The 15,909-nt window shown below is 39.1% G+C and overlaps 1 protein-coding gene across 7 annotated transcripts in view; it reads right to left on the reverse strand.

Annotated features, from left to right (window-relative positions):
* The window catches only part of LOC131572938 (N-acyl-phosphatidylethanolamine-hydrolyzing phospholipase D-like), a 24,046-nt gene extending 9,688 nt beyond the window's left edge, over positions 1-14,358 (reverse strand). For 6 of the 7 annotated variants that reach the window (XR_009276095.1, XR_009276096.1, XM_058826382.1 and 3 more), the window contains exons 1-2: positions 14,139-14,358; positions 3,097-3,409 (exon numbers count right to left, since the gene is read on the reverse strand). Coding sequence is in view for 5 of the 7 variants with exons in the window: in XM_058826382.1 (XP_058682365.1) it covers positions 3,097-3,409; positions 14,139-14,347 (522 nt within the window). In the remaining 2 variants the exon portion in view is untranslated. Of the gene's footprint in view, positions 1-3,096; positions 3,410-13,914 lie in introns of all 7 variants that reach the window. The other variant, XM_058826385.1, reaches the window with a different exon arrangement.
* Positions 14,359-15,909: the final 1,551 nt, after the last annotated feature.

Consider the following 15,909-nt stretch of genomic DNA (forward strand, 5'->3'; position numbering starts at 1 on the left):
CACAATTTATCTGATTTTTCCCCTTTCAGTTTCACTGGGGTGCAAGCAGTGGGGGGTGGAAGTGAACAGCTGACTGGGACTTGGCTGCCTAAAGCCACAACACATCTGCACTACTAATAAAGGCTTTACAAGGATGTCACTGGGATTGATGTTATCAAGTATTTAGAACAGTTGGTTGAAAGGTAGAACTAATCACTATAAAAGGCATTTGTAAAAGTCACACAGACAGGAAGATTGATAGAAAATAGCGCAGTCCAAACAACAGCTATCCTGTCCTATTTAAATGAAATCTCTTGAACAAAAGTTCAAGACAAACCAAGAGCACAAAGGCAGTGTAACTTGTGGACCTGGTACAGAGCTTGTGCTCTCCAGGTTTGTGATACACAGGCCTCTAATCCAAATCAAAGATTCCTCAGAGGATGAGATCAGAAACCAGGCGTGTTGCTGAGCTGTGATGGTAAATCACATCAAAACGCTTACTTCTCAGTGCATGTGATTTGTGCTTGGGGTTGTTTGAGTTTGTTTGGGTTTCTGTTTAGTATTTAACAAAAGTACACCAAAATCACATTTTAAAGCAGTAAGCAATACTAACTGAAACACAAATTCTATTAGCAGTATACTTGACATGAAATACTTCAAACTCACACAGCAGGATAAAGCAATATAATGAATGAAATATGTATCTTATGGAACTTTTATCCCGCTATAATATATTTTGTTCTGCCAGACTAACCAGAAACATATTGAAACTAGAATAATTATAACAGATTTTTGAAATCCAACAATTATGTGAAATTAGCTACCAACAGAAGTAAAATGTGCTTAATACTGTCTTGTCTTCATTACTCAAGTAATACAAAAATTCCTCCTGCTGTGTCCCTTCCCCCCTACCCGTTCTTTTTTCCCTCCTAATGCAAAGCAAGAAAAAACACATGACAGGCTTTGGTAAGACTAGCTGATTAGCTTTGGATTTTTTGCGCTTAGTGCATACTGGAATACCACAGGATTTCACAGAAATGAGAACAATTTAAACTGCTGATCAAACAACTAATAATTAAAGATCCTCCAAAAGCACTGAACAAAGCTACTAATAAAGCCTATAATGAAAATACTGGAAGTCCATGCATTCTGGATAATGATATAGGCTCATAATCAGGCATGATTATAATACATATAGCTTTTCCACAGTGAAGCACAAGCACATATTCTGGTTAATATGCTCATTTTTACATACACAAAGCACTTGGTACAGGTAAACTGAACCTGCCCAGCATAGCAGGGCATCGCTAGGCTCACTCAATGTTGAAACTGAAGCAGAAGTCTGCTTAAAGGACATGAAATGTAACATCAATAAATAAAGTATGGAATCCTTAGTCTGAATTTTAAACAAGCTCAGATGCACTTTACAGGCTGATTTAGGAGCAGAACAAAACTGGCTGAATCAAGCATCAAAATGGCCGAGGACTCCCAAAGTGCATTTCATTGATCCCTAGCTAGGTTTTTTTGTTTCTGATTTACTTCACCAAACTCCTGAATAATTGCAAGCACCTAATTCAAAGATTTCCTATGCAAAAAATAAAATTAGCCCACAATTAATCCAAACTGGGTCAGAGAGATGTCTTTTCAAATGGTGTCTTGTAGATTTCTTTGTGATCATCCTTTTTGTAGGGATGAACTGTAAATTAAAGGGGAGTGCTGCAGTTCCGCGCTCCATCAGAGTGCTGTATGCTCTGCACTCCACAGTACACCTCAGCACTGCCTTCAAGGGACTTTAGTCACTACTCAGGTTTCTGACTGGCACTGGGAAGACATGAAGCCTGTTCTACACATACCAAGTAGGGCAGTAGTCAAAGGCAACTGAAAACGTTCAGGTGTGAATTTCACAAAAATGCAGCCTAGAAAGCTGTACACACTGAATAAACTGTTGTCACCACAAGACACTGAATCTTGAAAAGTGAATTGCTGGAAGGGATCCCAAGACCAACATAAGTTTGCTGTGCTTCTAAGTCAAATTATTTATTATTATTACTAAATTACAGCCAAGATTATTTGTTTCTTAAACATCCCCAAACCTCTGACCATTATGCGTTAATGCCTAACATGGCCCTCCTGTCCGTAAAACTGATAGAATTCCTTCCTTCTCAGGTAATTCAGGTTAGACAAAATGGAAAGTTCTTTACTAAACACTGGCTGTGAGATTTATAGCTTGTGCATACCTTCTTGCATGCTTAAAAGCATTATTAACACCTGCTTGTTAACAAATACTGTCCTTGGTTGTGCAATCTTCAGCACAGGTTTTCTGAAGTACAGTCAACACATCATAAATGCACTGAGAAGTAATTATGTCAAAACTTAGTCATCTTCATACCTCCTGTGACCATAAAGACAACCCCTGGCTTTCCAGTATCCATTACCCTTCATGGAAAATAAGCTTCTCCTGTCTCCTTATTTATATACAATATCTGACAAAAGTATTTCACCAAGAACAAATAACAGTGCAGTCAACTGGCACTGTACTTTGTTTCAGTACAAATACTTGCTCAGGTTAGTTTTAACATAAGCAATTTTTTCTCCTGGTGCACTGAAACAGAAGAAATAGATTTGTAAGTATTTTGATAAGTAGCTGACAGAAACTATTACATTTTCATGAAAGATATGCAACATATGTATTAAACTGCCATCTGGAAAAAAAAGCAAAATTTTAAAAATTAGGTATGTCATGAAATAAGATATTTCATGCAACAGAAATTAAGTTAATAGTATGTTTCATAAGGGAACACCTATTAGAAAGAAATTACTAACTGGTTTATGACTGAGCTAGGGGGCCAATTTTTTTTGTTTGTTTGTTTTATAAATATAAACTGAGCTGTATAAATTCAAGCATGTGGAACTAACAAGGAGACAAAAATTAAAGAAGTAGAAAGTATTAACCCTCCTTTTGAAAAGAATAAAATGCCAATAAAATCAGAAAAGTAAGACTTAGAAAATTCTCTAGAAGATGCCTAATAAGCATCAATTAGAAATTGTCCTATTTTATTGATCAGAGCAAAGGTAAAAGCAGTCTTAATTACAAAAGTAAAACATGGAGATATTCACCTGCTTGGAGCGTGGCACATTGCTGTTATTTTTTTCCATGAAGGACCATTTCAAAATGTTTGGTAAAGTTGGTGATTTCCATGTTGGCCATGGGTTGACAAATCTCCCATCTTTGCCTCTCTTTGATTTAGTTACATCCTCTTCTAATCTGTAGTCCAGTCTGAAGCTTTTCCTGAAGGTCCTGGAAGAATCATTGCTCCCGGAACCTCGACCCGAATTCTGACGTTTCTTCACTGCTTCTTTAGGGTACTGGTTACAGGCAGTTGAAGGCTGCTCTTCATCTGTCTTCTTATCCATACCTTTTTCAGGAGAACTAAATCAAATTTTAAATTGATCAGTATTTTCTTGGTCTAGTATCAACATTCATAAGACTGAATGTTCTCACACACATTAGAAACAAGCCCACCTTTCTCATTTTATGATCTACTGTATTTTTTTATCAACAAAATATGCTTTTAAAACAGTCTCTATTACACAAAAGACTTCAAAAACATGCTGTGGCAAGCAGGGCTCTTTGTAGTTCAGGCTGAATTCTACTCCCTGGAATGCACAGCTTCAGATACTAACACTATTATCTACCAACTGCAAAAGTGAGGGGGAAGGGTTCCTTAATTTACATTTTGGAAGAATAGTCATTCCTCCTGAAACTTATGACATTTATTGTCTGATGTAATACAATCCTGCAAGTCTGTGCAAGAGACACTGGGACCATACCGTACCTTAGGATTTGCCTAGTGACTTAGTTTTGTAGTAAAAACAGCAGTCTTGTGTACCATTACCAACACTTTACTTATACCAACAACACTCATGCAGGAAACTCAGGGCACAAAAGATATTCGGTACTGTTTTGTATTTTGTCTAAAACAAATGAAAAGTTTATTACAATTAAGGCAAGTAACTGTTTCAAATACAATTTTGATACACATTTAGCTGAACTGACTGGTGAAAGGTCAAAGGAAATTGAAATATTTTAAATCACAGCTACAATGTTCACTCTTAATTCCATAATGAAATATAGAAGAGTGAGAAAATAACTGAGAAAAACTTATTTCTATGAAGTCATGATTCTGATACACTTTTTAGAAAACTACAAACTCAGTAGTTAGAGTAACTTATTCTCTTATTCACTTAAGTGTTGCAGGATTTACAAATATAATCAAATTATACCTAAGGTAAAAAACCCAAATATCCCTATTTTATTTTAGAAGTTGCCAAGGCAATTAAATTGAATCTAAATGCTTCAATTTCTATATTTACTTTCAAGGGAAATATTTGTACACTGTTCTGTGAACTTTAAAAAAAAAATTGTTGCTGTTTTAATGAGTGCACAACTTCCTGGCATTTACAAATTCTACCTGATTAAAACTGGAAGATGACTAGTAATGAATAGACAGCACTATTTACATCTTAGGTGCAGGAATAATTTTTAAAAACAAATTGTGAAACTTGTCCCGTGGAAAACTCTCCACCACATGTTTTGGCCTATCTACTGTTTAACTAACTCAAATATTCAGATTTCAGCTGTACACTCAGAAGCACTGGGCTGATGTAGCCAAGCCAGTCCATGCAAACAACACTGTCAGAGAACAGAACTGAAGCTCACGGTTTTCTTAGAAATCACATAACTCACTCTGCCCCCTGTAAGATCAGTCACGGAGAAAATTAAATATATTGTTCACTGAAACATTTCAGCTAAGGTATTACACACATGTGTCAGCAAACTGGACCCAAATGCTGATGATGCTTCAAATGCAGAGTCCATTTCTGCTATTTCAGCAGCAGCTGACAACTAAATACTTAGTATAGTATCAGCTGCAAATAATACAACAATTGATAAATAATGTGAAATTTTCTTAAAGTAACTATTATTGTGCCATACAGTAGAGATAAAATACTAACACATCAAAATTAATTTCTAACATAAAAACATGAACAGCATTCAAAAAACATGGCTGACAGATTTTTATTTTTTTCCCCCTGATCACAATCTTATTTCATGTAATTGCTTTGAAACACCTGTTTCTCTGCAGTTTTACTGAAACCACTCCACTTACGTATTTCCTATTTAGCATTAGGATACCATATCTGCATCAAAATTTAAATTTAACTGTTGATATTTATAGGCTTTTTTCTTCTATTTCACTAAACATTTACTGGCATCAGCCTTCAATGAAACACTCAACTTGCTCTATAGCATATTAAGCAGACATAAATGGTAACACAAAGAATCAGTGCCACAAAAAGGCAGACAGAATACCCAAAAAATGGTACTGGATATTTTAACTGTTACTTTAATTTAAGGCTTGGGGCTTGTCTTTTGCATTCCTCAAAGAACATTTTCGATGCCAAGTCAGTTTATTAACTTCGCAAAGCACACAGACACAGCATAAAACTCTTCACTCTTTTAGAAAGCATCATGAAAACAAATCACAAAAGTTTAATCAGATAGGTACTTAATTCCAGGAAATTATTCTTTTAACATGTCAGATGTCTGATTTTTTAAATATATATAACTACCATAATTATTACTCCCACAAGACATTTTATATTAGAGACTGGGGTGCCTAAGTTTTATTTTTAAGCTTCTGTTTATCTATTCATTCATCTCTAAAATAGGTAACTTTTGCTTAAATCTTCATATAAACCTTTGATCTTATTCTGAAAGTATAAACCCCTAGGGGAAGCAGGGATCAACTGTGCTGATTAAATAAAGACAATGCCAAAGCATTTAAGGCACTGCAGGTATCTATCTGTCTGCCAACATATTTTCCACATGATGCACATACATTACTTTCATTGGTATTCCGTAAGCAACTGAAAGAATAAAAGACCTCGGTGCTCACAGAATACTTTAAATCTTTTACATGCATAAGAAAGGGACACATTTACAATCAAAGTTTTCCTGATGAACTGTAGATTCCTTTGAAGTATCAGTCTTGCCAGATCATTTTTGTTCCATCTAAATTGATTAAATATATCCTACAATATTCATGACATAGTTTTTTTATATAGACAAGGATAATTTCTTGAAAGCCAGAAATCATTAGCTTAAAATAAAACTCAACCAAATATTAGTCCAAGGAGAGTCTTATGCTTTTGCAAAATAATTTCTCTACAGATAAGGACATTTGGCAGATGTAATTTAAATAATAGAAAATACCCAACCAGAAATCAGTTGATTTTCCTGCTAGCTTTCCTAAATTCTTCCCACTCAAAAATAACAGTTTGACTCTTGAAAAACTAATTTAAGCACTTCAATGGCAGCAAAAATTATGAGCTACAGAGATACAAAAATCAAACTGGAGTAGAGTTCTGTTCACTTATGAAGGACAGAGAGAAGGGATCACATCCCTAGTATTTATTGTTATGTAAAGTTCTACACAAAGTATTTTAATACTTTTAAACATAAAGAAAAACTACTACATAAAATCATTAAACAGCTTTCCTGGCAAATGGAACCCATCCTTCAGGGTGAGGCCACCTACCCCCAACAGAGGGCAAGTGCTCTGACACCATTTGTAAGAGGGGCTCAGGAGAGACACAAGGCAACCATCCTTTCTCTGTCCTCAGAGGTGCTTTGCTCTTTCAATTGAATTCAGAAGAGGAAATGGACCAAGACATACAAACTCCTAAAGAAGACCATTAGTCATGCCAAGTCCACAAGGCCAGAAAGTATTCTAGACAAAGGGGAAGAACACCACCAGCTGATAAGACAAAGTCTAACATGAATCAAAATGCAGAGCTCACATATCAGGTTTTCCAACATCAAATACAAAGGCACCTCTCGTAATCCACAAAGGAAGAGCAAAGTTGTAGATCTGGCAAGACACAGCATGGAAAATCCATGTCTGAAATCCCACTAAACTGGCTTACACCTGTAAACAGGATACAGCCCTTAGGACAACAAGTTTTGGGTAAATGGTTTATTTTAGCATTGCTTATATAACTGAAAATTTGGATACAAATATTTTGTCTTTAAGCCTTGTGTTTATTTAGGAAAAGAAAAAAAATTTAACTAAATGTTTTAATACTCTCTGTTTGAAAAGAAGATTTGAAAAAGGATACAATAACATTACAAGAAACACTCTGCCACTATAATTTTTCTTTTTAAATGGTCTTTTAAACAAAGCAGAGCTTCAAGCCCAATTACCTGAATGCAGGCATAAAATCTGTTGTCTTTACCTTTTCCACCCAGTCTCCTCTACTAATCACAGAGCTATGCACAACACGCTACTAAGCATCAAGTTGGCCAAAACAGATTTACCCTTTTTTTCTACACAGAAATGTGGTCCTTATTTAACAAATCCATAGGCCTGAAAGTTTAGGAATTACTATGAAGCTAAGTTTTACTGGAATACAACAACTTCCCCAAAATTATACAATTGCCTGGTAAACATTCTATAGCTTCCCAAATACCTTTCATTACTCTGCTTTTTTTTTTTTTTTTTGAAGTTTGAAGGGTTTGGTTCATTTTTAATCACTGTCTCTCTGTAAACTACATCCAGAACTAGGCTGCAGTAATGATGACCTAGAAGAGACAGCACACAATTCCCAGCAATCTCACACCACATAGCCTTACCAAAACAAGACTAAGCTTTCTCCATATACAGCTACACAACTCTGAAGTTTTCTTTCATTATACATGTTTTTAATGACTGCAAAAACCATGCATTTTGGCTTGAAATAAAACAAAAAATTGCTTCAGTTAGAAGGAAAGGTATTTGCAAATGCTAGGGACCATGTAAGTAATTGGCTCCCACAAGCTTTACTATCAAATGACTGCCAGCTAAGTTTTGGCTCTGCTTTTATTTTTCCTCCAGGTCTGAAATTGGCTGCTTTAATTAATGAACAGTTTGAGACTGGAAAATTCTGAATGCATTTAAACTTTCATTGTGCAGTACTTCAAGTTGTTCCATCTTACCATTGTAGACTTACCAGAACAAGAACCTGAGCCTTCTGTGAACCACATACTGCTACACATCTTGAAGTTTTCTTTCACTATACCTATTTTTTTATCACTGCACAGCAGTTGCACCAGCAATTATTCCAGATGCTCTTGTTACTAGGATTTCACACAAAGATCTCTCAAATTTGCACTAGCTGATCTGAGAATACGTCTATTATTCAAATCACGTTAAAAATCCCTAGTAACAACCAGTGTTGTCAAAATTTTCATTCAAGAGATCTGTAAATATCCTGATTCTGCACTGTCCTTGTGTACTACTAAAAAAAGATTAATGAGAGAGTTAATAACAGAAAAAGGAATAGCTCTCTTCATAAACAGCCTCATGGAATTAGAGTAAGTCCTTTAACATTCTTATCTAGCTTTGAGGATCAACAGTAAAATAAAGCAAAGTTTTATTTAGACATCATGGAGAAAAATAATATTAGCTACAAATAAAAAAAAAGGTGAGGCATCTACCCACCATCATCTGTTGTTAGGCCTATTCTTTAGCTGTATTACTTAAGCAGCCACTACCATGAGCCAATCCATTTCTGCCCTCACTACTCACTGAGGCTTGCCAAAACAAATACCTTTGTCCACATGGTGAACTTGTTTAAGAAACTAATCTACCTGATAGTCACTATTCACCTTACCATCCCTAGAGAAGCACTTAATTTTCACCTGCATCACTGAGCAACCATGCAAGTGTTTATACCAACAAACTCGTTAGGACAGGGAAGGGTGAGAACAGGAATATATTGTTGTAAACAAAAACTACTTATGCCAGCACTGGCCTAAAAAAAATAATGAATTAAATACCCTCCATTTAGAATTCACTGTGTAGCTCAGTTACACATACCACCAAGTTAGATACAACAATTCCTCCTACCCTTTCATTTTCAATCTATTCCCTTCCAAAGTTTCATTTACGCTTAGTACTGATGATGCTGTAACTCTCCATTTACCTCCTTAGATAGTAATGTTTCATATTATAACCAAGCACATTCAATAGCTACCTACCACCCACAAGGCAGCCCACTCCCATTGCTACACATTCCACCTCTATTTTGCTGGTATTCATTCAGGGAACTAAACCAACAGAAAGTTATTCATGTCTATCAGCTACACCTTTACATGCCTCTGGATACAAATGCAAATAGGCTTTAGAGTCAGGCCTATCAGTAGTCCCTGGAGCCAATTATTTCCCAAGGCTGGGTTAAATCTTACCAGCTACGGGCATTGTATCAACTGAATAAAGATCCTGGGACATGGATCTGGGACAATATATAACTACTTTCCCTTTGTTTCCAGGTGCCCCAGCTGATTGCTCATACTGAACAGAGACAATCCGCAGTCCCCAAACATGTCTATGATCTATAGATAATATGATAGAAGATTTTTGTTACATGCATATTCTATTCAGGTTGTGATCCCTGAACAGGGGACATGCAGCAGAACAGAGATGACAGACCCAGAAGCTAATTTCTTTAGTGATACAGGCCTTGAAAATAAATTATTTTCCTCTCTACCCTCATCTTTTACTGCAGTCTTGAATAAAAGAACCCAAAAGTTGGCTTGTGGCCATCACATTTGAAAGAGCAGCCTAGACTATCATTATGATTAAGCACAAGAGGCGTGTAATTCTGGGCTATTGCTGAAGCAGTCACCAAAGGGAAGCTGGAGTCAAATCTCCCTATACCAGAAAGGAAATTGCTTTCCTTTGCTCTCCCTAAACAACTAGTTTCATATGACTGGTTAATTTATAGGGAAGAATGTTGAAAGAACAAGAGCTGGAATCAAAGTTTTCTTACCTGCTCTTCAGGTCTAAGGCAGACACACAAAGAAACAAGGTTTGTGAATTACAGCTGTGTTATGGTACAGAAAGCAATACCCAGGTCACAAATCAAATGCAGACAATTTTTAAATCAACAGAAAAATAAACGCAGATAGCATATGCACATAGCTGTAGAGGTAAATCGTGGATTCCAACAGCAACTACAATCTCCATGGATAGCCTTTCACACTTACAGAATTTTGATCAAGCTTTTCCAAAAGAGCAAACATAAAACTTGTACCAAGCCACCTACAGGATCCAGAGCCCAGCTTCAGCATTCTGGCACAGCTGCACTTGTGTAACTATTTATGCAAACAAGTAGTTCATTAGTTTCAGCTGGTTACTGATGTGACTCCAGTTAATGACAGAGGTACACCTTGCCAGGATGGAGCTTACTGTTAGAAAAATCTGCCAAACTTTGAAGTTCAGCATTTAAAAACACACTTTAGCCACTCCTGTGTGTTAACAGCTTCTACGTCTTGGAGTTTGCATTTTAAGTTATGGTGCCATTGAAGCTGTTAGCATACATCTTTCTTAACTAAAAAAAACCTTAAAATATTAAAAGCTCACACTCCATCCTAAGGGTAAAGGTTTTCCATCTAATATCTTCATCTCAATTACGTATGACTAAACCCAAATGCTATAACACGTAATGAAATTAAGGCTCCACTTGAACATGCCGTGGGAGAAAACTGATTTCCTTTGTAGCATGTGGTTAGAGAGGCAATGTAAGAACTGTTTCCATAAAAACACACAGAAATCACGTTAAAGCTTTGATGCATAGAATCCACATGGCAAAGTAGGATCTAAAGTTCATTTATCATCACCTCAGGCACTTTTATGTGTGCAATTGCTATCTCCACCTCATTTACTAAGACTTTTAATTTTCTTTTTCCTTGTCTCCCCATGCCAGAAAGGAACAAACACCTATGCAAACTTCCTCTAAATTCACACCAAGAATAATCTTTAAAACCCTATAAAACCTCAGTTGTCCAGGAAGTGCAGCAACACCCAAGAACTCAATTTTATTTTTAAGTTAATAGACAGTCATAAAGTTTTGTATATATTCATATTTAAAAGCTTTTCTATTTTGATTCCCTCTTTTCAGTTTAAAGTCCAAGCACATTGGGTCCAATGTAATTTTTCTGCAACATGAAAATACTTCCCTGAATTCTTTCTATTCTATTTGATTTTCAATATAAAATCAACTTTTGCTTGTCCTAACAACATTCTCTCTCTCCCTCTATGTATGCACCCCATACATACATAAATTTTACAGAATATTTATAACATTTGAATTCAAATTTATTGAAATCCAAGCAAATAATTTCCAGGTCAGCTAAAATAAGGAAGTGAAAAGCTTTTCTTTGCTGAAACAGATGCTTTTCTTGAATGCACCTGTTTAAAGAACAACTTTAACATGAGTTAAGCCAAAAGGTCACCAGCCTTTCCAAATAATGAAAGTTTTGAACATCCAAACTTCATACTGGAAAGCCAGAAAACATCCAATACAGCACCCTTATGGTTCTTTAACTGGAACACATCCATTTTAAGAAGAAATTCCAAGAGACGGTACACAGATACAGCAAAAGATCAATACCCAAGGAAACTGGAAACGTCACAATAGGTAAATGGTTTTCATTACACCCTTTTTTCCAATATACAAAGGGCCTTTGATTCCATCCCCACAACTCTAGGTCATGATGCCTTCATGTACTCTAAAAGAAACGCAAAGTGCTTTGGTCTTTAGTCAACAACAGAAGTGTTAATACTAGAAATGATGTGGTTTGGGTTTTTTTTCTTATGGAAGAGTCAAGGCATACTTCCAACACAAACATAAACGATCTACTAATTTTTAAGGCACCATCCTAAGTATGTAGGTGTTTTAAGAAGACAAAGTGTTTCATGTAAACACATCTGAATAGACAGACATAAACACTTGCTATTACCACATTCTTATTAGAAATGGTTGAATATTACTGAAACCTTCCCTCAAAAAACAGTCCAAAGTATGACAAAAATATTTCCAAATCTTTTAAGATTTAATAAAACCTGTTATCCTATCATAAGCCTTACACACCAGGCAGTAGGACTTCCAGCTCCAACCACAGTAACAGGTCTTACAGAAGTAACTCTTGACAGAAATTCTTTAATACCAAAATTTTCACTCACACATCTTATCAAACTTTGTTTTTCACAGCAGGAACATGATGTGTTTTCACAGTGTCACGTGGTAATTCTCAGTTCTCCTTCCTGAACAGCTTTGCCAGGTTTATCTGCTTGGACACAGTTGTAGGCTATTCAAACCCAAACAACCCCTTCCTTGCAGAGCTGCTAAACACTACGATGTTACATGCAAACAGTATATAACACATAACTTCTTTCCTAGATTTTCTAAGAATATTTAAACAAAATGCAACATTTAGTTTACATAAAAATCCTTTTTAATCAAATCCTTAGGCACAAGATGATCAAGTAATTTTCCATGGTCCTGGCTCCAAATGTATCAGAAGTAGGGCTTCACACTGCAACCCATGAAGTTACTAAAGCAATAGACTGAAAAAACTTAAAGAGAGATTAGGAAAGGACTCAGAGATGTGACAAAAAGCAAAACTAATTTCACTGCAGGTGTTACATATAAAGACACTAATTAATACATCAGTATTTCTGTTTTTCTCATTACAGACAAAATAATTGCCTTCCTTTTTGCTGAAAATAAAAGCTATTTCTGAATGAAGAGTTAACAGTTTTGGCTCAATCTCAAGCTTGTAAAGGTTGAGGAAATAGCGTATTTCTCCTGGTTATTCCTCAAATCTACTTATAGTTAATGCAACAGAATAAAATTATAATAATGGATTGCTTCCTCTTAAAAAGGCTTCACATCTCTTTTGATTTGAGGCCTGTTATTTATACTTAAACAGATTCACTGCCATCCCTTACTTCCACCTCTCCCAAAACCAACTCTCCATCGTAACTCGAACAGGGCTTTCTAACCTCCAAGTATTAAAATTTGCCTTTATTTTTCATAATAGGATTTCAGTTTGAGATAATTTTTGGGGTACTTTGAAAGCAACTGGCGCAACAATTCTTGAATTAATAAGAAAAAAGAATCATATTCTTGTCTTCCTCAAAATGCTATCTACAAAATAAGATAAGCTTTCTACTTTCTTAAATGATACAGCTGCTACTATGAATAAAAAAATACTATTTTTAAGGGTTTTTTTGCCAGAAAACTGAAGTAGTTTTCCTGTCACTATCTTTAATTTTGATGCCACTTTAGTCGGTACAGTTTGAAAATTAAAGAAAAAATACTTAAATACAAATAATACTTTCCTTTCAAACTAAAAACTTGCTTCAAAATCTCCACTCAGCAAATGGAAGAAATAATCGTCATCAGAAAAACCATTTCTGCATAAGTTCAGGAATTTTACTGCATGCAGTCATCAAACACTTTCCTCAAATCCTTGCTAGAGATAATTGACGATCATTGAGATTATATGACTGCACTAATTACATTAAATGACCTCCTTAATATCCTCCACTTCACACTATACAATGCGAACCCCCCCCCTCACTGCAATAAACATCTGTTCGTGACTCCTCTTCAAAAGAAAACATTTTCCAAGCCGCCGACACTATGAAGCGGATTTTTTTGTGATTATATAACTTGTTTCCTTCCGAGCGCCGCTGCAGCATGTTTTACTGTCAATTGACAGAAACGAAAGCCTTGCACCGGGAGCGAACGCAGGATTTTATATTGCAGGTCTCCTTTCACCGGTGCGAGAGGATCCCCCCGGTCGCAGCCGGCGGAGTTGGCGCCCGTCGGGGTCTGTACCCAGGCAGGGAGCGGGGCAGGGACAAACGCCGAGCTCCGTGGGCAACCGGGCTGTGCCGCTCCTCCCCGGCCGGGAGCCGGGCTCGCCGGCCCCACGCACCTCGCCCGCCCACCGCGAACTTTTCCGAGTGGGTGCCCGAGGCCGCTCTACCGCGCTCCCACCGCCCCCCGCAGCAGCTCAGCCCGGTCCCCCCGTTCACTCACCGGCAGGGCCCCCCGCTCCGTGCGTGTGTCTGGAGAGCCCCGCTGCCGCGCTCGGAGCAGGTGCTCCGCTCGCCGGCCGCCAGCCAGGCTCTGACGGTGGCAGCTCGGACAGTGCCTCCCCTCCGGACGGGCACGGCTCGATCCGGTTACCCCCTGCTCACAGGAAGGCGCAGGGGAAGAGACCCCTGGCCCCAGAGCGCTGCTACCGCTGGAGCACCGCTCACCTCCGGGGCTGCTGCTGCCGCCCCTGAAGAGTCTCGTCCCCCTTCTCCTCCTCCTCCATGGTGCCGCTCCACCCCTTCCACGGCGGCGGCTTTGCAGGTCTCCAGTAGGGGCTGTTGAACGGTTGCGGCGTTCCACCTGACCAGCCCGCCGCCGTGGGCAGCGCGATGAGCTGCAGGGAGCAGCTCCACAGCGCCCGGCGCCCCGCCATAGAGAACAGGGGTTTCGTATCGCCCTGCCCTTCACCGTGGAGGGCAGAGGGCGCCCCACAGCCCGGCCCCTCACCCTGGCGGGCAGAGGGCGCCCCACAGCCCGGCCCCTCACCGTAGAGGGCAGAGGGCTCCCCACAGCCCGGCTCCTCACCGTGGCGGGCAGAGGGCTCCCCACAGCCCGGCTCCTCACCGTGGCGGGCAGAGGGCTCCCCACAGCCCGGCCCCTCACTGTAGAGGGCAGAGGGCTCCCCACAGCCCGGCTCCTCACCGTGGCGGGCAGAGGGCTCCCCACAGCCCGGCCCCTCACTGTAGAGGGCAGAGGGCTCCCCACAGCCCGGCCCCTCACCGTGGAGCGGGGCCGTTAACAAGATGGCGGCGGGGGGCCGTGTCTGAGGGAGATGGGGAGTCCCGGAGCCATGGCGGGACAGTGTCAGGGCTGCCGGCGCGTTCTGCCCCTGGAGGCCGGCCTGCTCTTCGGCACCGCGGAAAGGAAAGCACTGAGTTGTGCTCCTGGCCGGCTCCGATGGGAGGTAAACGCCGCCTGCAGTCGCATTTGGGAGCACGAGCATACTCCGACCACCAGGTGCTGCGGTGAAAAGTTTCCTGGGCTCTGTTGTCTCAGCAGCCCGGGGCGCTGCCGCCATCCCCGGGGGTACCGGCACTCACCGGAGGGGCGATGTCTGGGCGAGGGCACCCTCCCGCAGAACAGCCCACCCTGCAGGCTCACCTCACATGCTAGGTTATTACTATCCCCTCTCCCCCTGCTCATGTCTGACAGAAGTTTCCAGACTATGGCCTGAGAAGTGAGGCATTTTGAGGCACCCAAAACAGAAGAATTGGGTTCTCAGAAATAAATGTATATTTTAAAAATATTTCCTTACTTCCTTAAGGACAGTTGGCAGCAAAAAACAAAGCTATGGAGGTGTGATGCAAAAAACGCCCCGTATTATCTAGCAGTAATATGAAATCTAAGACCATCTGGAGCTCTGATAACATGCTTATGTACATTTTATCTTGAGGCTTGGGACTGGATGTATGGTTCATTGGTAAAGACATCCTACCTATGTTCAAGGCCAAAGTTCTCAATGCATGTCTTGAGAGACTAGAAATATGGGCCCTCCTCTTTTGTTATCTGTCATTCTTTTAGTTTCCTTAAGTTAGAGGAATGATAAAACTATCAAACTGCCTTGTTCTGTATGAGTTATCTGTTTTCTATGTTCTTCACATATCGATACAGATATATATTGGTTGCTTATGGTTAGAAAGATTTGCTGACCTTTGCCAGTGGAAATTCCTAATCTATTTCTTACTTCTGCCCTTTCTCACCTGACATTTCCTGATCATTTAATCTACCACTATGTCTAATACTAAGATGGCCTTGTAGCAATGACTTTTACTCATTATACACAAATCTATATTGATTGAAGTTTTCTGCCTTTACTTTATGAGTCTAAGATCTCCTGAATGAGTTACGTGATAAAGCTATTCTGATTAATGACCATTAACAGTAATAATTGCTACTTTGTATAGCAATCTGTGTAAGCCACTAGTGCTCCAGGCA

The sequence above is a fragment of the Poecile atricapillus genome, chromosome Z (genome assembly GCF_030490865.1).
Source record: "Poecile atricapillus isolate bPoeAtr1 chromosome Z, bPoeAtr1.hap1, whole genome shotgun sequence".
Taxonomy (NCBI): Eukaryota; Metazoa; Chordata; class Aves; order Passeriformes; family Paridae; genus Poecile; species Poecile atricapillus.